Source organism: Aotus nancymaae, unplaced genomic scaffold (genome assembly GCF_030222135.1).
Source record: "Aotus nancymaae isolate 86718 unplaced genomic scaffold, 86718_ANA_hifiasm-v0.15.2.pri h1tg000028l, whole genome shotgun sequence".
In the NCBI taxonomy this organism is placed as follows: Eukaryota; Metazoa; Chordata; class Mammalia; order Primates; family Aotidae; genus Aotus; species Aotus nancymaae.
Genome location: NW_026988441.1, coordinates 22,471,148 through 22,498,434, shown reverse-complemented (window position 1 = coordinate 22,498,434; position 27,287 = coordinate 22,471,148). Strand labels below are relative to the sequence as shown.

General features: G+C 50.6%; 1 protein-coding gene across 3 annotated transcripts; it reads left to right on the top strand.

Moving 5' to 3' along the window:
• The first annotated feature begins 3,976 nt into the window (after positions 1-3,976).
• POP4 (POP4 homolog, ribonuclease P/MRP subunit) lies at positions 3,977-13,769 on the top strand. 3 transcript variants are annotated; one of them, XM_064381535.1, is made up of 8 exons: positions 4,013-4,028; positions 6,897-6,949; positions 7,960-8,087; positions 8,616-8,839; positions 10,037-10,114; positions 10,292-10,353; positions 11,945-12,046; positions 13,325-13,769. In XM_064381535.1, exons 3-8 carry the CDS (start codon positions 8,025-8,027, stop codon positions 13,459-13,461), a joined length of 666 nt encoding a protein of 221 aa, XP_064237605.1. In that variant the 5' UTR covers positions 4,013-4,028; positions 6,897-6,949; positions 7,960-8,024; the 3' UTR covers positions 13,462-13,769. The 3 variants fall into 3 exon arrangements, with proteins under 3 accessions (XP_012303850.2, XP_064237605.1, XP_064237606.1); XM_012448427.2 differs by lacking the exon at positions 7,960-8,087 and having other exon boundaries at positions 3,977-4,028; XM_064381536.1 differs by lacking the exons at positions 4,013-4,028; positions 6,897-6,949; positions 7,960-8,087 and adding an exon at positions 8,106-8,122.
• The last annotated feature ends 13,518 nt before the right edge of the window (positions 13,770-27,287 follow it).

Here is a 27,287-nt window from a genome sequence, read left to right as displayed (position 1 = left end):
GAGCTGGGAGAGGGGGAGCAGATATGAACTACTAATTAGAACCAGTGGAGAAGGTTGTTTACTGGAATTACAAGGAAGTTAAACTTTAAAATAGAGATTTAAAGAATAAGAGAGCTGAACATACTGGCATACTGATTGTTTGAAGAGAAACTTGGGGTTCACTATAACAGTTCTCAAACACTAAGCTTCTACAGGAAGTCATTACACATAACCCATGGTTTCCGCAAACAGGTACCCTCGATGTGGAAAATTGGGACCGGGTAGGAGAAGGTTTGAAATGGGCTCATCAAAAAGGTCTTAAAGTAGATCCCTCTGCTTCCTCTGCTTGGAGTTTGGTCCATACTGTCCTCCTGCCATTATCTCCTTATTCAATTGGACAGCAGGAGCCATGCTCTGACTCTCAAAAATTGAAAGAGCCTTCTATCTCACCAATAGCACCCACTGAAAGCGACAAACAGGAGAGAGAGGAGAGCTGGCCTGCACATCCTCTTTGTGTAGCAGAAATAGAGACTCCAATACAAAAAATTATGTGCGCTGCAGCCATAGCTGGGAAACCCTTAGGACCTTGCACGTTTCCTATCACTGCAAGGCCCAATTCAAACAATCCACAACAACTTGTTCATGAACACACTCCAGTAGAATTTAAGCTATTAAAAGAATTAAAAGCTAGTGTGGTTAATAATGGAGTACAGAGCCCATTTACTTTAGGATTGCTAGAATCTGTATTCAGCGCTATGCACTGTTTAAGATCTTTTAGGCTGACTGATGGTGCCATGCACACCATGGTAACCTCCGTGACCTGCATATACACCCCAGATGAGTTCCTGGAAAATCTAAAGTAACTGGAAGACCATGAAAAGAGAAAAACATGATCAGATGGAGGGGAAGTCCATCTCCTTCTTAACCAATACATGGGCCACCGACCCCACACTGCCTTCTTTTCAAGAACCTGTCTCCTTGGCCTCTGTGACTGTTGTGGGAATTGACGGCAAAGCCTCCAGGCCTCTCAAAACTCCCCAAGTCTGGTGTCAATTACATCATTGCCTTAATCATAGTACTATACAAACACATAACATATCCACCCTAATAATTCTAGGTCTTATTCCTGGATTATGGATCCCTGTCAATTTGTCTGAACCATAGGCTGCTACCCCTGCTTTACATTTTGTGAAATTTCTTTTTTTTTTTTTTGAGACGGAGTTTCACTCTTGTTACCCAGGCTGGAGTGCAATGGCGCAATCTCGGCTCACCGCAACCACCGCCTCCTGGGTTCAGGCAATTCTCCTGCCTCAGCCTCCTGAGTAGCTGGGATTATAGGCACGCGCCACCATGCCCGGCTAATTTTTTGTATTTTCAGTAGAGACGGGGTTTCACCATGTTGACCAGGATGGTCTCGATCTCTCGACCTCGTGAAATTTCTTCTTACACAGCTCACTCAGCATGCTCATACAGCGTTAGGCATGGTGACGTTTTCTACAGTCTCCTTGGTCACACTAATAACTTCTGTCATAGTGTCCTCAGTAGCACTACATAGTTCTATTCAAACAGCCCAATATGTAGAAAATTGGACATATACAGCCAACCAGGCATGGATGCTCCAAAATAAAATTAATGCCGAATTATAAACAGAAGCAGCAATGCTAAAGACTACTGTTTCGTGGCTGAGAGAACAAGTACAAAGTTTGCAACTGTAGCAGCAATTATGCCATCATTTTAACCATACACTCATTTGTGTAATCAACTTGGAATACAATCAAAGTGAATATCCATGGAGGCTTGTAAAGGCTCATTTACAAGGAGCTTTTACATCCAACATTACTTTTGATATCAATGATTTACAAAGTAAAACTCTTGACTTAAATAAGCAAACTCAAGAGCATCAGCCCTCTTTAGAAGCTTGGACAGAATTCTAGCAGGGCTTGGAGAGCCTTAACCCTTCTTTCTTTTTTAAGATAGAGTTTCACCGTGATGACCAGGCTGGTCTTGAACTCCTGACCTCAGGTGATCCACCCACCTCGGCCTCCCAAAGTGCTAAGATTATAGGCGTGAGCCCAGCACCCAGCCTAACCCTTCTTATCTTAAACATAACCTCAATGTTTCTTTTATTATTATAGAAATAATGCTATTATGTCTCTGTTTTCTCTTTGTAGTCTATAGGATCAAGTTACCACCAACCAGCAATTGAAAGCTGTCCAGCCTGGAATTACCTTTATTGTATTAATGCAAAAACTAAAAGGAATTGATGCTGGAGACCGAAAGAATGTGGGACGTGACCAACTCAATATACTTCTGGAGGCTATATGAGCAAACAGCAAACTGTTCTCATGAAAACAGGACGTCGGCAAACTGACAAATAAATGTTGTTCTTCTAAATTTTATACATACGAAATAAATGCATAAGTGTATACATATGCAAAAACTAATACACAAATTATATATATATAAAGTCAACGCACTCGGGGTCACTGGGATGAACCAATTTCAGCACCTGCAGTCTTATGTTTAAAATCAAATGGTACAAGGTCACAAATAAATTGTAAGCCAATGTTTCTCAAACTAAAAACCCTTGGACATACTCCCAGAATCCCCTGTAAAGAAATGTATACAGGGCCGGGCGCGGTGGCTCACGCCTATAATCCCAGCACTTTGGGAGGCCGAGGCGAGTGGATCACGAGGTCAAGAGACCAAGACCATCCTGGTCAACATGGTGAAACCCCGTCTCTACTAAAAATACAAAAATTAGCTGGGCGTGGTGGCGCAGCCTGTAGTCCCAGCTACTCGGGAGGCTGAGGTAGGAGAATTGCTTTAACCCAGGAGGCAGAGGTTGCGGTGAGCCGAGATCGCGCCATTGCACTCCAGCCTGGGTAACAAGAGCGAAACTCCGTCTCAAAAGAAAGAAAAGAAAAGAAATGTATACAGTACTCAAAGTTGAGAACCACTGACTTAGCATACAGGGACCATATTGCTTTTCTCTGCCACCCAGCACAGGCCCAGTGCTCACTAGAAATTGGGGCCCCACGGTTCTGCCCAGCACTGGGTCACTCCTGAGAAATCTACACCAGGCCTTCCTGCACCTTTCCACTGAACAATTGAGTATCTGTTTTTTGGAGGCAGGTCTCACTCTGTCGCCCAGGCTGGAGTGCAGTAGCGCGATCCCGCCATCCAGGCTCAATGCAGCCCTGAACTCCTTGGGCTCAAGCGATCCTCCCAACTCAGCCACCCGAGTAGTTGAGACTACAGGCAAGCACCACCACACCTGGATAATTGTTTTTTCATGTTTTGTAGAAATGGGGTCTCCCTATGTTGCCCAGGCTGGCCTTGAATTCCTGGGGTCAAAAGTTCTTTCCGCCTGCACCTCCCAAGGTATGAGCCACCTTTGATCTTATTGGTGATTGTTTTTATTGAATAAAAACTAATATTCTAAGTCTCAAGAAAGCTTTTGAGACCTTCCAAAGGACCCAAGCGACACATCACCACCTGAGACGCCGACCTCACTCACAGCACAGACTAGAAGAGAGGCCCAGAGATGGGAAGTGCTCTAAGCGAGGTTACACAGCTAGTTAGCAACTAGAACCTAAGCTTGCTGCCCTAGCTTCGGTGCCCGTGCCCACAGCAGAAGCTGCCTCAACTGATCCGTCAGAGTGCTTAGGGACGACACAGACCGCATCCCACCGTCCCCCTCCCATTTCCGCCCTCTCAGGTCCCCAACCTCCTTCGAGTCCTCTCCAAGTCGCCTCACCTCGCTCCGGGCTTTCGCAAGCATTCCACATGCCTTTACTCCAACCCTACTGCCCGTTCCCCAAAAGACGCAAGAAGCAAAGGCCCCAAGAAGCGAGCCCACGCCTCCGCAGTGCCCAGCTACACCCACACAGCTCTCTGCCGCTGAGGCAGCTCCCAGGCGCATGCGCCCCAGACGTAGGCACGCGTCGGTGACGTCACGTATAGCGCCTTCTCCGAGCTCCGAGCGTCTGCAACAGCAGCTGCCAGTGCGTCATCAGAGCGCGCCGGAAGCGGTCCGAGAATGAAGTGTAAGTGGGGCCACTAAGTTGGAGAGGGTTGGGGCCGTTAAGGTTCGGGGTCTTGGTGCTGGTGGGTGAATTGAGTCCGGGCTACCTATCGCTGCGGAGTCCGAACAGAACTGCTACAGGAATGGGCCCACCCTATATAAGAAAAACGGAGGGCCGGAGCGCGGGTTAGGCTGGCTCGACCTCTGAGCTAGGGAGCGATGTCAGGGCTGGAGGCAGGTTCTCCCGGGGGCTGCTCAGTGGTGTGCCATGCTAGAGGAGGGTTCTAGGCCTTGGCCCAACTTGGCCACTACCTCCTGGAGTGACCGCGGTCAAGACCCTGCCTTCTGCGAGCTGGTTTCGCACCGTTATCTGACGCAAAGTCCCGAGAGCTGCTGGGGAATGGTATCACTAACCCAAAGCTTTGGGACTTAAGGGTAGAAGACATGTGCCAAGGAGAGGCTTGTAGACACCGTTGAGACTGGGCCTCCGATCAGAATTTTGATTTTTCACCTCTGCCTCTTTCTACCTGTATGATCAAGTAGATTGTCGCAGCATATCTGAGCTTCAGTTTGCTAATGCGCATAAGTAATGACAAAACGTGTAGCTTGTAATGAGGTGTCTGGCAAGTAATGAGTGTCTAGTAATTGTTAGATGTGATTGTTGTAGAAAGACTTCCAAGTCCGTTACTAAGCACCTGTAACAGGTGAAGCAAAGTTATCAGGTCCCGCATGTTGCTCTCTACAGTTGATACTCCCCATGTTCCATTTGAGGGAGAACTAGATGCTGTATATAAAACTTGCAACCACATTGGTTGGCTTGATCAAACAAACAGACTTGGCCGGCGTAGTGGGACACGCCTGTAGCCCTAGCACTTTGGGAGGCTGAGGCAGGAGGATCACTTGAGGCCACGAGTTGAAGACCAACTTGGGCAACAACATAGTGAGACCCATCTCTACAAAAACTGGGGGGAAAAAAATTAGCCAGGTGTGATGGCACACACCTGTAGTCCCAGCTACTCAGGAGACTGAGGTGGGAGGATCACGTGAAACCAGGAGGTCTAAGTTGCAGTGAGCTATGATTGTGCCACTGCACTCCAGCCTGGGCAACAGAGTGAGACCCAGTGTGGAAAAAAAAAAAAAACAACAACCTTGTAAGCACCTTGCATCAAACATTCATAGGGAAGTACAAGAAAACTGGAATGAAATTTACAGAGTGTAGTGTGAATTACATTTTCTAGCTATTTGGCCCATAAACCAGGCCTTAGTCATGCCATTCTTATTCCATTCACACCTGTACTCTGTCCCCAGTGCCATGGTTTCTTCTTTCAATAAATTAAGAAACAGAAGTGTGGAATGTATTTTAGAAGTTGAAACTACACTGACCTATATATATTTTGAGTTTAAAGAAAGAACTGTTAGGCCAGGCATGGTGGCTTACACCTGTAATCCCAGCACTTTGGGAGGCAGAGGCAGTGGATCACAAGGCCAGGAGTTCGAGACTGGCCTGGCCAACATGGTGAAACCCCGTCTCTACTAAAAATTACAAAAATTAGCCAGATATGGTGGCACGCGCCTGTAGTCTCAGGTATTCAGGAGGCTGAGGCAGGAGAATTGCTTGAACCCAGGAGGTGGAGTTGCAGTGAACCAAGATCACGCCATTGCACTCCAGCCTGGGCAACAGAACAAGACTCCATCTCAAAAAAAAAGAACTGTTGTATTTTATCAGTTCAGGACGCCATCAATTATATGATACATTATAATTTCATACATAATAAAATGTGAAAAGTCTTTTATTTTTTAAGACAGAGTCATGCTCTATCGCCCATGCTGGAGTGCAGTGGCACAATCTTGGCGCACTGCAACCTCCACATCCCGGGTTCAAGTAATTCTACCTCTGCCTCCCGAGTAACTGAGATTACAGGCACACATCACCGCACCCAGCTAAGTTTTGCATTTTTAGTAGACACGGGGTTTCACCGTGTTAGCCAGGATGGTCTCAATCTCTTGACCTTGTGATCCACCTGCCTCAGCCTCCCAAAGTGCTGGGATTACAGGCGTGAGCCACCACGCCCAGCAAAAAGTCTTTTAAAACATCTTACAGTTAACAAAACTTACTTCTAACCATCTGCATCCTAGACAGCTATATCATATAACTTTTAAATGAGTTACCTTGTTAGACTTAGCAAGTGCTCAAGCTTCTAACTTGGGGTATTTTAAACCAGTGCAACTCAAAATGTGATCCCACTGACCTACAGAATATCTGGGAATATGTTAGACACTCAGGATCTAGGGTGGGGGACCAATAATCTGCATTTTAATAAGATCCCAGAGATTTTTACACATGTTAAATATTGAGAAGCACTCCTTTTAAACCACGTGCTTGGAACTTCTAGCATAGATGTGGCCAGAGGGTGGGATAAGAGGCACCCAAGAAAGCTTTGCTCTTCATACCAATCCCATCTTCACCTATCTCTGAATAAGCAGTTGTTCTGCTATGTTATAAGCTATGTTATTTTCTTCTTTTTGAGATGGAGTCTCGCTCTGTTCCCCGAGCTGGAGTTCAATGGCACAATCTCAGCTCATTGCAGCTTCTACCTCCTGGGTTCCAGTGATTCTCCTGCCTCAGTCTCCCATGTAGATGGGATTACAGGCACGTGCCACCATCCCCAACTAGTTTTTGTAATTTTAGTAGAGACAGGGTTTCACCGTGTTGACCAGGCTGGTCTCGAACTCCTGACCTCAGGTGATCTGCCTGCCTCAGCTTCCCAAAGTGCTGGGATTACAGGCATGAGCCACTGCGCCCAGTGGCATAGTTATTTTCACAGTTAGAAAAATCTTAGGTCACCAATACCCAACAAGAATTAATCATTTCTTTTTTTTAATTCCCCAGGTGAGATCTACCATGCATTGTCTCACAAAGAGGCGAAAGACTCCGATGTCCAGGTCAGTTCTTGGCAGGAGGTCTAGGAGCAACAGAGGGGATAGCAGAGTTGGCTCGGTAGCTTCTGAGCCCACAGCACTGGTTGAGATGTCCTTTCCCATATGGTACTCCTCATTTTTCTGGCAGACATCTAAGGGTGGATCAAAGTCTGTAGTTCTGATGGCCTGTTTCCACGTGCCAGCCTCCTTTTCTGTTGTGCCAAAGTCAAGTTTGGTAAAATGAGGCTTTTCTTAACCTTTTATCGTCTCCCACTGTGTTGGGGACTCCAGGCTGTGCCCACCCGGTAGGAAGCATCATTCAACCTTGTTTCTGTGCCCTCTGTGCTTCTGAAGAAGGCGTGCAATCACATATCATAAGCGAAATTTACAGATTATATCTAGATGCCTCATCCTGCTTTGTCACTTTTGCAAAAGCTCCTCTTGTGGCTCATAATGAGAGCATTACCTTGAAAGCAAGATTTTGAAAGACCAGTATACTTTTGTTTTGCTTCTCCATGAAAGCGGAGCCACTCAGGTATTTAAGAGAATCAGATCATTGTCCTGTTATAGTAACCAGAACGAGAGTGAGTTAATTTTTAGTTAGCATCTATAGATGCAAAGCTGAAGCAGACAGAGTTTCCACCTCAAAGGCTGTGTGTACCCTATCTTCCCAACCCCATTGCTCTCCCGCAGACGGAGGGCTGGGTTACTAATGACAGATCAGCATCAGTCTGTCAGCCTCAGTCTTAACATTTACCACCTGGCTCATACAAAAAGAGCTCAGGAAATGGCCCAGCCAGCGGACAGGCCCTCAGGAGAGAGTACTGCCCAGGGCTGTGGTGTGCATGAGGGCAGTAGCATCCATTGCCAAATGAGGAATCCATTATTGGAACTCCAACTTGAGAGGTAGTGAACTTGGAAGGTTTTTTTTTTTTTTTTTTTGAGAATTCCACGCAATTATGACAGTCATTTTTCCCAGAAGCCCTCCCTAAGAGCCTGTGCTCATTTATGGTAAACTGACACCCTGCTCTCAGTGACGCCCATTGGAGAGAGTGAGCGTGGGGCCTGAGATGCTCTTGATGGTGCCTTTCTCCACGTGATGGTCTGCGGGAGCGGACGTCTTGAAGAGTGGCCACACCGTGCCCACAGAGCTGGAAACCCAGTTAAGGAGTATTATCCTGAGGACACAGTGTCAAGGTCCCTACCCCCTGAGGCTCGGCCAACCCTGGAGCCTAGTTTTGCTGTTTTCTGTAGTGTTAGGATCACTTCCTCTGTAGCTTAGTGCTACTCTGAGCTCACTTTCATCTGGTTACACCTGGTCGAATATCTTTGCTACACATTTCTCAAGCTTTCTCTCCTGCCAAGGATGAGAGAAGTCTTCTTCCAGATAGAAAGGTTTTGGTCCTCTTCAGAGTAACCTCAGAAAAGCAGGGCCAGAGCAGGAAGTGAACGTTTGACAGGGCTGCCGTGTGTGACAAAGGGTCATTAATTGGCGTGTGAGTGTGACTTATATCTCGGCAGCTGTGGGTAGCAGACGCATGGCAGGTGAGCAGGGTGTGAGCCTCAGTGGGTAGAGGACTGGGCCCCATCTGCTCTTGCACTACATGCCGGGAGCTACAGGCGGGATGCCTGGGATCCTGGGCTGCCCAGACCAGAGCACTGAGTGCCACACCCCCTTGTCCGCCTGCAGCCTACAGGAGCACAGCGGGCCGAGGCCTTCGTGAGGGCCTTCCTGAAGCGCAGCACGCCTCGCATGAACCCGAAGGCCCGCGAGGACCAGCTGCAGCGCAAGGCCGTGGTCCTGGAGTACTTCACTCGCCACAAGCGCAAGGAGAAGAAGAAGAAAGCCAAAGGCCTCTCTGCCAGGCAGAGGAGGGAGCTGCGGCTCTTTGACATTAAACCAGAGCAGCAGAGGTAAGCCGAGCTCCTCACGCCTTTTTGCCCACCATGCCTACCCTTCCGGGTGTGGACTTAGCTGGGTAGCTGGGGAGGCAGCCTGGCTCCGCCTAAGCTAAGGGCGCCTCTCTGTTGTCTGCCACAAGAGGGCAGCCTTCCTTTACCAATCTGGGCTGTGTTCAGCTAGGCGGGTGAGGCGGGACTCGTTGGCCCCTGTCCTCGCCTTCACGAGTGAGACCCCTGCAAGTACGTCTGTTGCCCATGGCAACAGGCTGTTTGTCCCTCGGCTTTGTTAGAAAAGAGGAACTGATATTGATGTATATCGTTTTGTAGCTTTTAATAGCACTAGACAGAGTCACCCACTCGGGTTTCGTTGCCAAAGCAAGATGCTGCCTACACGTTTCAGAAGTTTCCAAAAGGAATTCATCACTGTCCTGTCCTGTGGGAGGACATCTTCCTCCAGCCGACACTCCGTCCCTCCTTGGTGATGGGTCTGAGTGTGTGTGTCTTGGGGCTGTCTGTAGGCTTTTGCTTGGAGATCTACAGCCAAATAGCCTCCCACGCTCCAGAAGACGCTTAAAGTATGTCATGCTGTCCCCAGCCCCACTCAGGAGATCAGGTGGAGGAGGGGCTGCTGCCTCCCAGGGTTTGCCTCCCGGGTGGAGCTCCGGTTGGGTTTGAGCTTGTGGTCCTTGTTTCTCTAACCTAAGGCTTCATGGAAGCCCACAAGCCATCGAGACTGGAGATAATGGCCCAGAGGAAAGCTGTTGGGGTCCTCGTCCCTGCTCCCCTCTCCTTCTCCCCACCACTTGCATGCTCACCTTCCAGACCAGCCTGCTGCCTCACACGAGGTTGCTGGTGACAACCAGCAACCCCTGCCTTATCGAGGGCTTACTAAGTTCAATTTCATGTAACAGAAAACCTCAAAATCACAGTAGCTTCAACAAGACTCATGTTTATTTCTCTCTCATGAAAAGAAGTCCAGGTGGACACCACCCTGGCTGGTGTGGTTCTACCAGTGAGGAAACGGAGGTTAGAGCGGTGAAGCTTCTTGATCTCCCTTATCAGCTCAATTGCTGATCCTAGGATTTGCACATAGTTCCTAATGATCCCGGGTCACAGTTGTTGGCATCAAACCAAGCTCTGTGCTGTTTGGACATTGTCATCCCAAGCTCATGTGGTCTAACTTTTTCCCTGTTTCTGACTTTGCTGCAGGTACAGTCTTTTTCTCCCTCTCCATGAACTCTGGAAACAGTATATCAGGGACCTATGCAATGGGCTTAAGCCAGACACGTAAGTTGCGTTCCTGAAGCTTTTCTCTTTGGGGTGGATCCCAAGTCTCCGGTCATTGTAAATGCAGCTTCAGGAGCCAGCCTCGGCATTGCCTGGCTGCAGAACGCTGAAGACCTAGTTGCTTCTTTCGGAACTTTTTATCATGATGTAAACCAAGGGCTTCTGTTTACCTCGCAGGCAGCCACAGATGATTCAGGCCAAGCTGTTAAAGGCAGATCTTCACGGAGCTATTATTTCAGGTAATTTACCTAAGAGCGTGTAGCACATGGCCATCCAGAGGTTCACACAGTCACTCTGTGGAGACCCAGGGCTTGTGTTCTGTTGGACACACTCCTTACTGTGTGGATTCCCTGAGATGGCCCCTGGTCACCATTATCCCCACATTCAGGCTGGGAGATGCTTCTTGCTGGCTGTCTTAGCCAGTCTGGCTGTTTGCTAGACACACCCTAAGTGGTCTCTGTGTACCTTTTCCACACAGGGACCCCTGTTGGTACCCTAAAGGGCACAGTGGCTGTTGGCACTCACCCATGGCCTGGAATCTTGAATATAGAATCCCTTTCATCCAGTACTATGGTTTCAAATGTCAGCTATGCCTGACAGCCTCCAAGGTGACATCTCCAGCCTAGGCCTGTCCCCTGAACTCCAGGCTCAGGCATCCAGCTGCCCACTTGACACAGCCACCTGGATATTCAGGGGGCATCTCAGACTCTACAGAGCCAAAGCTCTTCCCGATTCCCCTCACAGCAACCCCTCCCGCTCTTTTCCATCTCAGTTAATTAGTTATTTACCCTGGTTGTTCAGGCCAAAAACCTAAACAGTGTCTATGTTTCTTCTTCCCTCATCCCCTTCTCTGATCCTGTGGAATATCCTACTACCTAAACTCGGCCACTGTCATCTCCCTGGGTTACCTCAGACTGAGGTCCTCCGGACACCAGGCAGCCAGAGTGCCGGTTATATAGAGATCAGAGTGCATTCCTTCCCTGCTTCAAGTCTTCTAGCAGCGTCCCATCATATGGGAGTAAACCTGCCTCCAGATCCCTGGGGCAGCAGACCTCCCACCCCACCTTCCTCCTGCCCTGCCTCAGGGCTTTGCCTCTGCTCCTTCCCTCTGCCCGGGAGTTCTCCTATGTGTGCACAGACCAGCTTCTCATTGTTCAGCCCTGCTCCAATGCCGCTCCCCTGAGGGTCTACCGTGGCAAAACATGGCACTCATTGCCCTGTCCCTACTCACCACTGTCAGAAAGTAGAATGGCGTGGTTCACCACTCGTCACCCTGCCTTGCTAGAACCTGGGCTCCATGAGAGCAGGATCCGGGACTGCCTCTTTCTGGCTGTGTCCCTGGCATCTCCTGAGGACAGAGCAGGCACACTGCAGCTGCTCAGTGACTGACTGTCGGCTATACCGAGTCTCAGGTCAGGACGAGGGAGGGGCTGCTGCTTGTGATGGTGGCTGGTCTCTCAGTGCTGGCTGCTGGGCAGCTCTGCAGCAGGACTCACGTTCATCAGAGCAGCCAGCCCATGGGTCTTGATGGTGCTGGGCACGTGTGTCACCTTTGACTCCAGAATCCTGCCCAAGACCCCTGCAGCCACAGACCTCCGAAGGATACCTCATAGGAACAGTCCAGAGGCTGCAAAGCCCCAGGAGAAGTCTGGGTTCTCGTAGGCTCAGGCAGTGCTCACGGTTGAGCCCACATGCCCTGGGTGCTCTCTTCCTTCATCTGCTAGCTAAGAGGGTGGGACCAGTACCCCCGATCCCTGAAGCCTGCTGCTCGTCTGTGGTTCCCCCAGCACCATAGAGGCCTGAACCTGGAACTGTCCTTTTCCTTTGCAGTGACAAAATCCAAATGCCCCTCTTATGTGGGTATTACAGGAATCCTTCTACAAGAAACCAAACACATTTTCAAAATTATCACCAAAGAAGACCGCCTGAAAGGTATGTAGGTGTTTCCACAATCCTGTGGGCTGGGGCTTCCAGCTCCTGCGTTAGCCCTTTCCTTGAGGCTCCAAGATTGCAGATACTTACTGACCCTGCATTAAAGCCTGCAGAGACCATCCCCTGCACCCATGGCTCCCCCAGGAGATGTGTGTCAGTGCAGCCAGCAGCCCCGGCCAGGAATGTCTAAGGGGAAGAAGGAACTGCTTGGCTGTGCCTCGGGGGACCTGGGGTCCCAGGAGGGGGCCTCCACCTGCCCCAAGGCCACTGCTCCCAGAGAAATGTAGCCACACAGGCAGGAGGGTAGAAACAGGAGCAGCGCCTGTCCCTGGAGTTCCAAGCTGTGTCCTTGGCAATGAGTTTGTGTTCCATCGATGACATTGTGTTCCATCAGTGGCCAGCATTGCTCCAGCAGACACTTTGGGTCTTCCAGAATTTCTACACCCTGCCTTGCCCACAATCCAGACATATCAAACCACAGTTAGAGGGTTTTGTTCCTTTAATTTTTTTTTTTTATTAGACAGTCTCTCTCTTTTACCCAGGCTGGAGTGCAGTGGTGCAATCTCAACTCACTGCAGCCTCTGCCTCCAGGATTCAAGGGATTCTCCTGCCTCAGCCTCCTGAGCAGCTGGGATTACAGGCATGCACCCCCACAGCCAGCTAATTTTTGTATTTTTAGTAGAGACGGGTTCACCATGTTGGACAAGCGGGTCTCAAACTCCTGACCTTAAGTGATCCACCTGTTTCAGCCTCCTAAAGTGCTGGGATTACAGGCATGAGCCACTGCACCCAGCCTTGTTCCTTTACTTTTTGAGTTTGGTTTTTCTTGTTGCTCCCTTATTTTCCTACATATTCTTCTACCTCACATCGTAGACCTCAGAAAGTGTTGTGACAGTTTCCCCACAGAGCACAAGGCCAGGAGCCCATCGGAAAGTTACGTGGGGAAACCAGTTTCTGGCAGGTGTTCTGGGTCTTTCTGGTTCTGGGAATTTGTTGTATAGCTTTTGACCCTGAAGATTAGGTGCTGAGTTACATTTAGCATGTGACTAAATTGACCTTACAGCAGAATAACCACATGTAACCCTAATGCCTCTCCCTTTGTGGGTTTCCCGTTTCCTATTAGCTTATTTTTTTTCATTCAATGTGTTATGAATAATATTCTACCTAAAAGTAAAATACTAGTAAATAAATAAATGAATGAATAATAAAACTTTGCTGTCAGGGTTTTTTCCTCATCTTTTTTCTCCTGCTTATTTCATTTTTTATTTTTTTTTTCAGTTATCCCCAAGTTAAACTCTGTGTTCACTGTGGAAATCGATGGCTTTATTTCCTACATTTACGGGAGCAAATTCCAGCTTCGGTCAAGTGAACGGTCTGCAAAGAAGTTCAAAGCGAAGGGAACGATTGACCTGTGAATGCTTTGCCATCTAAGGCAGTTGTTTATGACAGCTGAAAACGGAAACTCCCTCAATGACCACCTTTCAGTGAAGAGATGGCTAAGCCAATTCCTGTTATAGACCGCCTCCAGCCAGGGAAGCTCCGGGTTGAGGATGTTGAGCAATGTGGGAAGCGTACTGAGTGAAGAAGTCAGGGGAAAGGAATCTCTCCTTCTAGGAGATCTTAATTGTGTATGGCTCCCATAGAGAGGAACAGACTGACGGGAAACACACCAGGGTTAACACTGGTTGACTTCAATTTAAAGATGCTTTGTCATGTTTTCTGAGTGCTCTGTGATGAATCCGTTGCGTCTGTGATCATACATTATACATGTGGACATAAACTGGCATCAAATGAAGGAGCTATTGCTGCAGTCCAGCCAGGTTGAAGCGGAAGGGGGATCCCCAAAGGTCCATTGGATGGCAGGTGTCTACAGAGGCTCGCCTTTGGGTGGAACTCTGACCTGCCTAAGGGTTACTTTGCAATTTCAGGAAGGTTGAAGAGGATTGAAGGGTGGGTTGCTAAGTAACTTAGGGCTTATTCACTTCAGGAATCACAGCTGGGGTGGACACCAGGAGCATAGTACCACGTGCAGCTGTGCTCACGGCATGATCACCCAAGCATAGTTAGAGGGAACCACTCCTGAGCTGCCAGCGTGAGCTGTGGAAGACTGAAAGGCGGTCACCGGGCATTGCCTTCCGAGGTCAGACCTGCAAAAGCCAAGTCGGCAGCATTGATGCCCTTTGAGATCTTAGTTCCATTTTGCTGCTGAAAGACTTGGTTTTTCAGTCTGAACCTGGCCCTCTGCGGCGATGTGTCCATAAGGCCAATGGGTCAACCCTTCCGTGCAGGGCCAGAGGAAAAGCGGGCCCAGGGCTGCAGTGAGCGTGGGGCGGGGGACCAGCCTAGCAGATGGGCCAGAAACATGGCTCCGAAGGACCGACTGCCCCTGCCCTTTGAGGAGTAAGTATCCACCGATCAACAAGGCCAGGCCAGGAGCCCTCATGGCGAAAGGCAGGCCACAAATCTGTTCTCTCTGCAGGAGAAGTGTGGCAGTGCCGAGGCTTTGCATTTCTGGTTCCTTCCACCCAGACCACACCGGAGAAAAACACCACAGTGGAGAAGGGAAGTGGGAACGCTGACTGCTGTTTGCTGGGAGAGCACAAAGGCCTATCTCTATGCCCCTGCCCCTCCCCAAGGCTCACAGTGCACCCAGAGTCTCACAGGGACCAGCCCGGTGCCTCAGTCCTGCTTCCATCTGTGCACCAGTTCTGAGGTGGCTGGAGTGCTTTCCCCCAAGCAGCACGCAGTCACCGCTGCCAGTGATGCAGACACGCACGGGCCAGGGACACGGAGCTCAAGCCCACTGCCACCTCTGACAGGGGCCCCAGCCCACCGACCGCCTGGTGATGTGGCCGTCCTCATTCTGCCACAGGAAGACAGACTTCAAGGGACTCCTTGTCCAAGGCCTCGCTGACCAAGGGTAGAACTGAGATTTGGACCCAAGAGTTGGGCTCCAGCACTGTGCTTTCAACTACAGGGTGGCTGCAGGGTGTGATGGATGTGGTTCTAAAGCGCAGGATACACTGCCTTTATTACCTGCTTTCCCACTGAGCAAATCCCTGTCTCGAGTGGGAAGTGGCATCTATTCCCCCAGCCATCTGAAAGTGCTGCGTCTGTAACAGCATAGGTGCTGCAGCTTCCTAGCCATCCCACTCTTACCCACCCACCCGCAGTGTAAAAGGCGTCCACTGTTGTGTAAATACACAGTCACTTTCCAGAAAAGTTGTTGGTACCACTTGCCATGTGAAATCTGTTTTTCATTTGGCGCAGACTCAAGTTTCTGTGTGAGTGGCTGTTTAATTTGTAGACTTCTGTCCCTCTCCCCCAAGGAGATGTGGGGAGGGTGCTCGCCGGCCACGAAGTTGCTGCTATGCCTGCCTGTTGCTAGGATACGCTGTTGCCCCCATGGCCCACCCAGGGGCCGTGTCATCTCCCAGGTAGAGGAGGGAAAGGGGAGGGCTAGGTCGGGCAGGACATGGTTCCTGATGAGGAACAGCTGCAGAGAGCATGACCTGAGGCCCAGGGGCAGGGGCCAGGCTGCCATGTCTCCACAGGCGGTGGCACAGCTTGTCATGGAGGGCAGTGGGCTTCATGGCCTGATCTCCCATATCCACTGTCCAAGGAGCAGGACCCCAGCAGAGCTGAGGCCTTGGCCATGTGGTCCCACAGGAGGTAGAGCCACACTAGCCTCGTGTAAGCCTCCATGCACTAGAGAAGGTGCCAAAGAGGAGAGAGAGAGTGGTTAGCAACTCAAGACAGGACTCAGAGGCTGCAGGACTGAAGACATCAGCCTAGCAACCACTGTTGAAAGAGTGGGGCCCAGGGGCCCTTTACAGTTCCCCAGCTCCCAGCTGTCACACAGGCTGCAGAGGATAGGCCAGAGCCTCGGGTTAAAGGACAAGGCCCTTGGAGGAGAAAGGGCAGCATGGGCCATGGCCGATGTGTCCGCACTAATCTCCATAACGATGCAACACGCTGGGGTGCAGCCTTTTCTCACAGCTCTGGAGGCTGGAAGCCAAAGATCAAGGTGCTGGCAGGTTAGTTTCTGGAGAGGCCTCTCCCCCGGCTTGCAGACGGCCACCTTCTTGTCCTCACACGGCCTTTCCTCCCTGTGTGCAAGGAGAGTGATCCCAGGGGTATGATCCTTGTAGAAGGATGCGACTCCTATTGGATTAGGCCTCTATTCTTATGCCATCCTGAAAGTCTCTGTCTCCAGACAGTCACATTAGGGGCTAGGGCTTTATCATAGGAATTTGGAGACACAAGTCAGTCCACAGCCACCCTGAAGATTTCCCCGCCAGGACAGACTGGTTGTGCCTCCCAGAAAGACTCTAACAGCTGCCTGACTCCCAACCGCAGACACTGGCCTGGCCTTCCCACCCACTGACATGGGCTGCTTGGACCACCAGCCAGTCCAGCCAGCCCGACTGCTGGCCCCTGAGCTCCCAGCACCACTGGATTCTGTGACATGCTCATACAGGAACATGGGCTCAGGGCTGCTCCCTCCAGTACCCAGAGCCCTGAGCTGCCCAGTTCCCCTTCATTTTTGCAAACAGAGCTCCTCCCACCGGGGCCAGGCACAGTCTGGATAGGGGAGGAAATGCATGCACAGGTGGGCAGGATGGACAGAGGAGGATCTCTGGTACAGGGGCTCCGTTCTAGGCAGCTGTGGGTTTGAAGAGTTTGCTCTCACCAAGGATCAGGGCAGGAGCCGCAGAAGTATTGTGGAGGACCCAGGAAGGCAGGGGAAGCCTGCAAGTGTCTGCCCCCTGGGCTCAGGCAGGAAGAGAGGCCAGAAGGGGTATGTGGCTGCAGGAGGGGAGAGATGGCAGGAGTTGCTGGAAAAGCCCTAATCCATGGGGCAGGAGATGGAGTTCTGCAATCCATTCATGCAGTTCTGAAGTCTTGGGGGCCTTCGTGCCGCCATCTGCCAAGTGGGACCTTCACACTAGACCCAGCATTCCTGGAATGGGATCCTGGGACTTCCTGCATCACAGTTAGTGGACGCACGTTCAGAGCAGCCAGAGCCTGGGCTGTACCTCAGACCTACTGAATCAGCCCCTGGAGGCGGGACCCAGAGAGCTGTGTGTTTATCTAAGACCCCAGCTGATCACTGATGTTTGAGGACGCTGGGCTCCAGATGGTGTCTAAAGTCTCTTCCAGCTCTGACGTCTGGACTGTGATTTCAGACTTGGGACTCTCGGGCTGATGTTTTCTGGAGGCTGGGAAGGATCATCAATCATCAAATGACTGGTGTCTCAGGTTCCAAAGAGTAAACGGAAACATCCCTCCACAAAGCCATACATTATGGTAAAAAAGCTTGCTTTCTGGACAATGGCTTTAGCTTTAATTTAGTTTGCATTTCTTAGCTATAATGTCTAATTAAGACATCTGTTAAATGTCTATAATATTAATTTAATAGAAGGGGTTCTAATAGAACCGTATTGGAATTGTCCATTTAATTAACCTCGTGGGCCTTTAACGGATGTCTTAAATAGACATCATTAACAAGAGTGCTAGACAAATTAAAATTAGAGTCAATAACATTCTTGGTAATTTTTCCTGAGCTGTGAAGGACAAGCCTTGCTAAGTAGACAGGCGCAGAGATAGCTGTGCCCACAGGAGAGCGGGAGTGCCGTCCTAGAGGGCATCTGAAATGTACAGGCCCCAGTGGTGTCCAGCTATTCTGTGTCTTGGTCCACTTTGCCCAAAAAAAGATAACCTCCGGCCATAAGAGGCAGCTCTCAGGAGCGAAAACCTGCCTTTTCCTATGCCTTTTACAGAAAAAGTTTGTTGGGCCAGGCATGGTGGCTAACGCCTATAATCCCAGCACTTTGGGCGACTGAGGCAAGAGGATTGCTTGAGCCTGGGGGTTAGAGACCAGCCTGAGCAACGTCACAAGACCCCATGTCTACAAAAACATTTAAAAATTGAGCCGGGCATGGTGGCATAGTCCTATAATCCCAGCTACTCAGGAGGCTGAGGTGGGACGATCACTTGAACCCAGGAGGTTGAGGCTGCAGTGAGCCATGATTGTGCCACTGCATTCCAGCCTGGGTGACAGATGGGACCCTATCGCTTAAAAAAAAAAAAAAGAGAGAGAAAAAGAAAAAGTTCTGGCATGATCCATCAGAGGAGGGACTAACATAGGAGGGAGATGGAGGAGGATACAAGACCTCGCCCAGAGACTCACTAGACGCCAGACAGATGCACGCACTGGGTGAGATGCAACAGAATGGGATAGGGAAGGACTGGCTGGCACAGGCCGGGGAGTGGGATGAAATGGAAAACATTCCATTCTTTCACCTCGGCCGCTCCACTGTGCCACTCTCAAGTGACCGCGTCTCTCCAGAGCCAGTGGTCCGACCTCTGCCTCTGTCTTGCCTGACTTCTCATCGGCATGTAACAGGTCACCCCTTCCTTCCTCCTGGAACGCCTCTTACCCCACACCCCCCGTTTGCCTCCTGCCTCCCTGGCCACCCCCCTCAGTGTCCTTTGGGGGCTCCTCCTCTGCAGAACTTCTCAATGTTAGAATGCCCTGAACTCCGCCTTCGGACTTCTTTCCTCATTCCCTCCACAGCTGTCTCGTCCACAACTTCAGATTCGCCAGACCCACGTGTGTAGCTTGGTTTACCATCTGCCTCCCGCCGTCTAGAATGGAAGCTCCTAAGGACAGGACTCTTGTTTTCCTCACTGCCACATCCCCACTCATGCAGAGCGTATCTGGCTGTATTCAGTGTTCCGTGACTGCTGAGGAAATGGGAAAGCTGCCCACCAAGCCCCACCTGGAGGTCTGACAGGCAGCTCAGCGTTGTGGGCTGCACTCGGCATGATGGACTTCCCTTCTCTTCCCTCCCCTCCACCCCTGCATCTGCGGAGGCCCCTCGCCTCTCGGATGCTCAGGTGGGAAATCGAGGAGCCATCCTGATGCCTCCCTTGCGTTCACACCCCCACCAACCTTTCATCACGACCTGGGGGACCTCTTTGCAATCTTCCCACCACCCACCACTTCAGCCCCCTTCTACCCACCCGCTGGCACCCAGCCACAGCCACAGCCCCCCACCAGCCTCCCTGCGTCCACACCTGGCCCCACTACAGCCCGGGTGACCTTTGTGAAGCATGACTCAGCGGGTGCCTCTGCTGCTGAAAACCCACAAGCGACTTCTTGCTGCACGCAGAACGAGAGCCAGCTCCTGACAGGCATCAAGACCCTCCCAGATCGGCCCCGAGCTCCCCCGGCCACCGTGGCCCACCTCCCCTCAAACCCTGTGCCTCTCCACACCCCCGAGCATGCAATTGACCCATACACATCTGCGCCTGCCATTCCTTTCTCTCGGGGGTTTCTCCTCCTGACCCCTCAAGCTGCAGGCAACCTCCTTGCATTCAGCTCTCTACACAGGGAAGCGCCCAACATCCTAGCTCTGCAGCCCCCACCCCAGCCAGTCACTTGCTATATATTACCCTGTTTTATATTTTCTTTTCTTTTTTTTTTTTTTTTTTTTTTTTTTTGAGACAGGTTCTCACTCTGTCACCCACGCTGGAGTGCAGTGGTGCAATCATAGCTCACTGCAGCCTCAACCTCCCCGGCTCAAGCGATCCTTGCACCTCAGCCCCTCAAGTAGGTGGGACTACAGGCGAATCCCACCATGTCTGGCTAATTTTTGTTTGTTTTTTGTAGAGCTGGGAGTCTTGCTGTGTCGCCCAGGCTGGTCTCAAACGCCTGGCCTTACATAGTCCTCCTGCCTCCGCCTCCCAAAGAATTACAGGCGTGAGCCACTGCACCCAGCAGTCTTATCGTTTTCTGTAGCGTTCTCAGTCCCCAGTGCTACCATATCTGCCTGTTTCCATCATTTTCTTCCACTGGAACATGAGTTGCTCAGACGCTGGGACGTATCCATGGTGTTCCCCACCATAACCATTGTAACCCCCCTGCAGGGGAGAACACAGCCTTGCACATAAGTACTCAGTAAATATTTGTTTTCTGACCCAAAAAATAAAAAATGAGCCCAGGGTGTGGCTCTAATCATATTGAATAAGGGTTGGCACACACAGCAAATTCAAGTGACGCTGGTCAGTGACCCTCGTCTGGGCCAGATGAGCTCATGTGGCTTGCCCAAGGCGGGGCAGCAGTACATCCTGAGTCCAACGTGCCACCCCCTTCCATGCTGGTGGGCACCCCAGGCAGCAGGAGTCCCTGGCACAGGCCGGGGAGTGGGATGAAATGGGAAACATTCCATTCTTTACCTTGCCTGGCCTCTCATCGGCATGTAACAGGTCACCCCTTCCTTGTCACACTGGGTGACAAGGCAGCCCTGTGTCGTCAGGCCCTGGCACCCCAGCTATGCAGACCGAGGAAGTTATGTTCCATCAACAGCTTCAACATGCAGCACATGTGGCCGGCGATTCTTTGCCCCTTTCACTTTCCTCCATGGGGTGCCAGGGTCTGGCGGGAGTAGCAGTAGCCAGCACTGCATGGCCTCTCAGGCCTGGAGAGGCTGAGCCCAGCAGGAAACCCAAGTCAAGAAATTCACATTCAAGGCCCAACTTCCCCAAGACCCTCGGTTTCAACCACAGAGGATGTGAAGAAAGGGAGTGTGGTGTTTATTGCAGGCACATTTAATCTACACCAATTAAACTGTATCCTCTGCCAAAAGAGAGGGTGGGAAAGGAGGGAAGGAAGGAAGGAAGGAGGGAGGGAGGAGAAGAGAGAGAAAGGACGCTGTAGAGAGTGCTGCCAGTGGAAGCTTGCCTTGCAGTGAGTGTGAGATGGAAAGCATCCTTAATTGCCCTGCTCTCCCCAAAAAGTGTGCGATTATAATGCTTTTCATAAAAACACAGGCCCGCAGGCCAGGCGCGGTGGCTCATGCCTGTAATCCCAGCACTTTGGGAGGCTGAGGTGGGTGGATCATGAAGTCAAGAGTTTAAGACCAGCCTGGCCAACATGGTGAAACCCCGTCTCTACTAAAAATACAAAATTTAGCTGGGCCTGGTGGCGTGCGCCTGTAGTCCCAGCTACTCGGGAGGCTGAGACAGGAGAATCCCTTGAACCCAGGATGTGGAGGTTGCAGTGAGCGGAGATCGCACCACTGCACTCCAGTCTGGTGACAAAGCAAGACTGTCTCAAAGAACAAAAAACACAGGCCCCAAACAGATGTTTGCACCAGCTCATGAGAGCTGATACGGGCACCTCCTGCTGACACATTCATGCCAGCACCTAGCAACCCTCACGATGGGAGTGTTTACACCACAGCAATTTATACCATGCTACAAAACAGTGCTTTTACACATGTACCAGCATCCCACTGCCCTAAATGCAAGCCAGCTGCTTGGTGTACAGTACAGGCGGTGTTGCTACTCCTTGAGCCAGAACTCCAGGGGAAACCTAGGGTCTAACTCTGCAGTGCCTTCCTACCTAGGAGCTGAAGGATTGTCTTAGAGGGCTACTTAGCCCCATGGAAGATGGGTCTCCGTGGCCTGGGGGCTGGAGACAGAGAGCTTGCTGGCTGAGGCAGGGGAGACTGCAAACAGGGGATGTGTGTTCTTTCAGAGCATATGTTATGCTTCCATTTCAAATGTTTGTAGAGGAAGCATTTGGACTATTACGTGGGTGCTTAATAAATATCTGAGATCATTTGAGCATCTCTGCAGCAACGTCGTTTCTTAATGGTAATGCCAGGCCAGGCGTGATGGCTCATGCCTGTAATCCCAGCACGCTGTGAGGTAGAGGCAGGCAGATCACCTGAGGTCAGGAGTTCAGAACTAGCCTGGACAACATGGTGAAACACTTTCTTTACTAAAAATACAAAAACAAGCTGGGCGTGGTGGTGAGCACCTGTAATCCCAGCTACTCGGGAGGCTGAGACAGGAGAATTGCTTGAACCCAGGAGGCGGAGGCTGCAGTGAGCCGAGATCGCACCACTACACTCCAGCCTGGGGGACAGATCAAGACTCCGTCTCAAAAAAAATAAATAAAAATTAGTAATGCCAAGGTTACCCTAAGTGGCTCTTGCTTGAAAATCACAGATTTAAAACAAGGAAACCCACGTTCCTAAGAAAGATGGTATGTCACCAAATTCACAATTTTAACGGCTCCCTCCATCTTTCAAAATATGGGCTCTGCCTCTACCCCAGACCTCCAGGGACCAAGTGATCTGCAGTCCTGTCACTAGGGCGTGATTGCCACAGGCCTCCTGGTCCTGCCCCTGTGAGGCCTCCAAGTGAGTAGTCAGAGAGTGAGTGGTGACAACAGGGCCCTGGGGCCACAGGGTGCGGTGGGAGAGGAACAGGGCCTGTGTCAGAGACCCCTGGCCGGTCTGGAAGTGGGCTGGCTTCCCTCAGGACCTGACCTTAAGATGATGCCAGAGAAAGGAGCTAGAGTCAAGCTGAAGCCTCCTGCAGGGGAGCTGGGGTGGGGAGTGGGGCCTGCAGGGGCGTGGTGCTGAGAGGCAGCTGGAGGCTTCAGGCACCAAGCAGGGCAGGAAGTGGGGAAGGGGTGCGGTGAATTGGAGAGGCCAAGGGCCGGAAGACCAGCGAGGAGGTCATGGCCAGAGCTAGACATCTGCTGTTTAACCAGGTTGTCGGCGTCGGGGAAGGACGGAAACGGGTTTGAGAGGTGCACACAGCACCCACGAACAAGGGCTCAGAGACACAGCGCCTCCAGCCTCTGTCTGGGTGTTTACTCAAAGCCATGTGGCCTGAAGGGTGGCAGCCCCGCTAGGCTAGTGGAGATGGGTCCAGCCGTCCAAGCTGCTGAACAGCGAGCTGTGAAGAAGGCCCAGCGTAACCAAGAAGGCGGGGGCCACAGCTGAAGTCTTCTCAGGGAAAAGGGGAGCAGGCATGTGGGGAGACACCTTGGGCAGACAGAGATGAGGAGGAAGATGGCAGAGCTGGGTCGCAGGGGTGGGGAACCAGGTGGGCACACCTCCAGGTGCTGAGCAGGCTACAGCCTTGCCTGGCTTGGCTTTGTGAGCTCAGTCAAGGGCAAGCCTTCACCGTGCCTTATCGTCCTCATCTGTGAAATGAGCATCGGGAATAAAGCACAGCGAATAAAGCTGATGTGTGTGGTATCACCCGAAATCCCGGAGGCTTCCAACAGAATACAGTAGCATCTTCCAAACACAGGGGCCTGGCATTCTCCCAAGCTGCCCTCCTTGGGCTGGGTGTGGTGGCTCATGCCTGTAATCCCAGCACTTTGGAAGGCTGAGGCAAGAGGATCACAAGGTCAGGAGTTCGAGACCAGCCTGGCCAACATGGTGAAACCTCATCTCTACCAAAAATACAAAAATTAGTCGGGTGTGGTGGCACGCATCTGTAATCCCAGCTACTCGGGAGGCTAAGGTTGGAGAATTGCTTGAACCCAGGAGGCGGAGGTTGCAGTGAGCCAAGATCGCACCACTGCACTTGGGCTTGGGCACCAGAGCAAGACTCCGTCTCCGGTAAACCAAAAAAAAAACCCACCTGTCCTCCATGGCTGTATTCTCAGTTGGACCCCAGAATATGCCCAGGCAGTCAGCACTGGTGGCTGGCTGAGGGCACTGAGATGAATTCTCCCAGGATCACACATCCAGTGGGTGAATCACGTGGTCAGGTCCCTCTCCCCAAATCCGCTATTCCTCTGGAACTTGAGGAAGGCATCCTTTCACCATGAATTTAAAGCCCCCGTTGCCTGCCAGGGTGAGAACAGGACTATTTTTTGCACGGCACGAACCCCTGCTAGCTCCTGGCTCCTGGCGGTGTTTGCTGCAGAATTTACAAACTGCAATAACTATTGAATACCCTATTATCCGGCTGCCTAATTAATGTAAATGATAGTTACCGTCCACACACGGAGGCGTATGTTTCTCAAAGGAGGCCCTGCCAGCCGCTTGGGCCCCATTCCAGGGGCTTTTATGGTAGCAGCCCCATTCTGGCTTTGTTGAGTAAAAGGTAAGCTGTGACCCTAAATAATGAAGATAGAAGGGCTAATGGGCTCCGTGAAGAAGGACCACTCAGGCGCTGGTCCCCGAATCAGGTGACAGACCCTGCACTAATGTGGCAGGCCAGGTTTCACTAATGCAGGCCTCTATAACAATTGTTTCAGTACTGACTGAGTGGTGACGTTAAATATTAAAAGCTGACAGAGCCAGTGCCCTATTCAAAGACTGGAATGTAACAAAAACCCACCAAGAGTTTCACCCAGGCCTTTCCTGGGCCTTGAAGCCTGACAAGATAACAAAGGAATTAACAGAACCCGTTTTAAGATTAAATAAGTTTTATTGGAGGCCTGAAGAAACGGCCCAGACCTCCACAAACAAGTTTACTGGGGATCTGAAGGAACTCCCCAAACCTCCATGATTTAGTAGGAGACAAAATAAGGGTAATCACAACAGCACCTGGATCCATTTAGATTAAGTAAATTTACTGAGGCTCCAGAGGAAGGTCTTCAGGACTCAGATCTTAGTTATAGATTAAAAGAAGTCGGCTGGGTGAGGTGGCTCACCCCTGTCATCCCAACACTTTGGGAGGCTGAGGCAGGGGGATCACCTGAGGTCAGGAGTTCAAGACCAGCCTGGCCAACATGGTGAAACCCCCATCTCTACTAAAAATGCAAAAAGTAGCCTGGCCTCATGGCGGGCACCTGCAATCCCAGCTACTTGGGAGGATGAGGTGGGAGAATCACTTGAACCCAGGAGGCAGAGGTTGCGGTGAGCTGAGATTGTACCACTCCACTCCAGCCTGGATGACAGAGTGAGACTCCAGCTCAAAAAACAAACAAACAAAAAATCTCCACTGACCTTATGTGAGAAAAAGAAAAAAAAAAGAAAGAGCCTATGTCCAACTCAGTGCTGCTCAATCCTGGCTACCTGTTAGAATCACCTAGGGAGTTTTCAGAACACCAAAGCTCAGACTTCACCCTCCAAAGTTAATCCAGAATCCCTGGGATAGGACCTTGGCATCAGTATATATATACTGATATACATATATATAGAGAGAGAGAGACAGACGGACAGGCTCTCATTCTGTCACCAAGGCTGGAGAACAGTGGTGCGATCTCCGCTCACTGCAACATCTGCCTCCTGGGTTCAAGCAATCCTCATGCCACAGCATCCCAAGTAGCTGGAACTACAGATGTGCACCACCACAGCTGGCTAATTTCTTGTATTTTTAGTAGAGATGGGGTTTCACCATGTTGGACAGGCTGGTCTCAAACTCCTGGCATCAAGTGACCCACCTGCCTCGGCCTCTCGAAGTGCTGGGATTACAGATGTGAGCCACTGCAGCCAGTCGTGGTGCTATTTTTTAAAAGGAGGGGGCTGGATCCTGGGTGGCAATAATAATAATGAGAATAATAATGTGTCCATTCCTCTGAGCTCCTGAAGTAACAGGTGCAGCCTACGAGGGGTGACTGGGGAGGATTGGTATCCTGTGGACCCACCTGAGCTGCAGCTGCATTTCCCAGCGTTTCCTTCCCTACACAGTTCCCAATTCCCATGGGTTGGGCCACGAGAGACACTGCCTGAGATTTGAGAGACAGAAGTGATGCAGCAGCCATCTTCTCAGCGTTCTGGAGGTCCAAACCCTCCCTAGTACTCTGGGAGACTGCATAAAATGCCCACTCCATTATCCCACCAGAGGTGAGGGAGTCGGGGTATTAATCCACCAGTGCCAGTTGGTAGGGGCCGTCCCGGAAGTTGTTGATTCCCTGGCAATTCCTGATGGCCATCAGGCAGATGCAGTTGCGCTCTGGAGCTTTGCAGAATGCCCTCAGGTAAAAAGATGCAGAGACTTCAACTTGCAGGCTATGGGCAGGGTATCCGCAACGCCTCCTACGGAGTGCTGATTAAGTCACTACTGAGTGCTCTACAGGTAACCCTTCAAACCTTAGCAACAGCTTCAAGAGGCAATTAGCAACATCCAGATTCACCCGTGAGCCTCTGGAGCTTCCTCCCCTGGGAAGATGGAATGGCAGGGATTTGAACCCAGGAGGTCTGACTCTGAAGCCATGGCTTTCCCCAACAAAACTCCACAAATTCAGTGGGGTTATTCCAGGCTACCGCCAGGCCCTGCTAACTCCTCAAAGAAGAAAAGCTGAGAGACCCCTGAGCCACCTGCCTTTCCCATGGTCACCCTCTGGGAGTCCCTGCTCTGGTACCCTTTGGGTGCTCACCGTGATCAGCAGTCAAGTCCTCTCCTTCTGTGACAGTGGCTTTTTGCAGTCTCTTCTCAGGAATGTTTTTCTGCAGATGCTAATGAATGACCCTTCAATTTCCCAGGAAGGGCTGCCTTTTTTTTTTTTTTTTTTTTTTTTTGAAGTGGTTTAAGATCTCTGCTCTTGATTGCAATCTTCGAAGAGCTGATACTGGCCACTTGGCTCTCATTTCTGACGTGATGATGGAGAGGAGAGGGGAGGAAAGCAAGTGGAAGAAGGTGCGTGGGCTCAGCTAGTCCATAGGAATTGCAATCCCAGGAGACAACTGACAATTCTAAAAGTAGAGAAAAAAACTGTTTTCTTTTCAGTTCTGTGAACAAGTTATCCCTGGTTTGTACCCCAATATAAGCCACACTCATCCTGCACAAATCATGACTTCTCATGTAAAGGTTTGCTACTTTTTCTCAGTGTTTTTTTTTCCATAGGGACGAAATTATTTCTAGAAGACTTATCCCTTATTTTTAATATTAAAGTCTATATAGGATGGCCGGGTGTGGGGGTTCATGCCTGTAATCCCAGCACTTTGGGAGGCTGAGGCCGCCAGATCATTTACGAGGTCAGGAGTTTGGGACCAGCTTGACCAACATGGTGAAACCCCGTCTCTACTGAAAATACAAACCTTAGCTGGGCATGGTGGCACGTGCCTGTAATCCCACCTACTCAGGAGGCTGAGGCAGGAGAATCACTTGAACCCAGGAGGTGGAGGTCGCAGTGCACCAAGATCGGGGCATTGTACTCCAGCCTGGGCAACAAGAGCAAAACTCTGTCTCAAAAAAAAAAAGAAAGGAAGGAAGGGAGGGAGGGAGGGAAGGAAGGCAGGAAGGAAGGAAGAAGGGAAGGAGGGAGGGAAGGAGGGAAGGAAAGAAAATGTGACTTGAGTTGGACAATTTCATAGCACAGGTAATTTTTAAGAAGTCCTTGCTTCTAAATGGCATATACCTAGAAAGTTAGATAAAAGCATAATTGCAAAGTGGAAAATAAAAGACCCATGCATCAGTCAAAAATCTCACTGTGTATTTCTAGTTTGACTTAAAAAGATGTATTATCCAACAT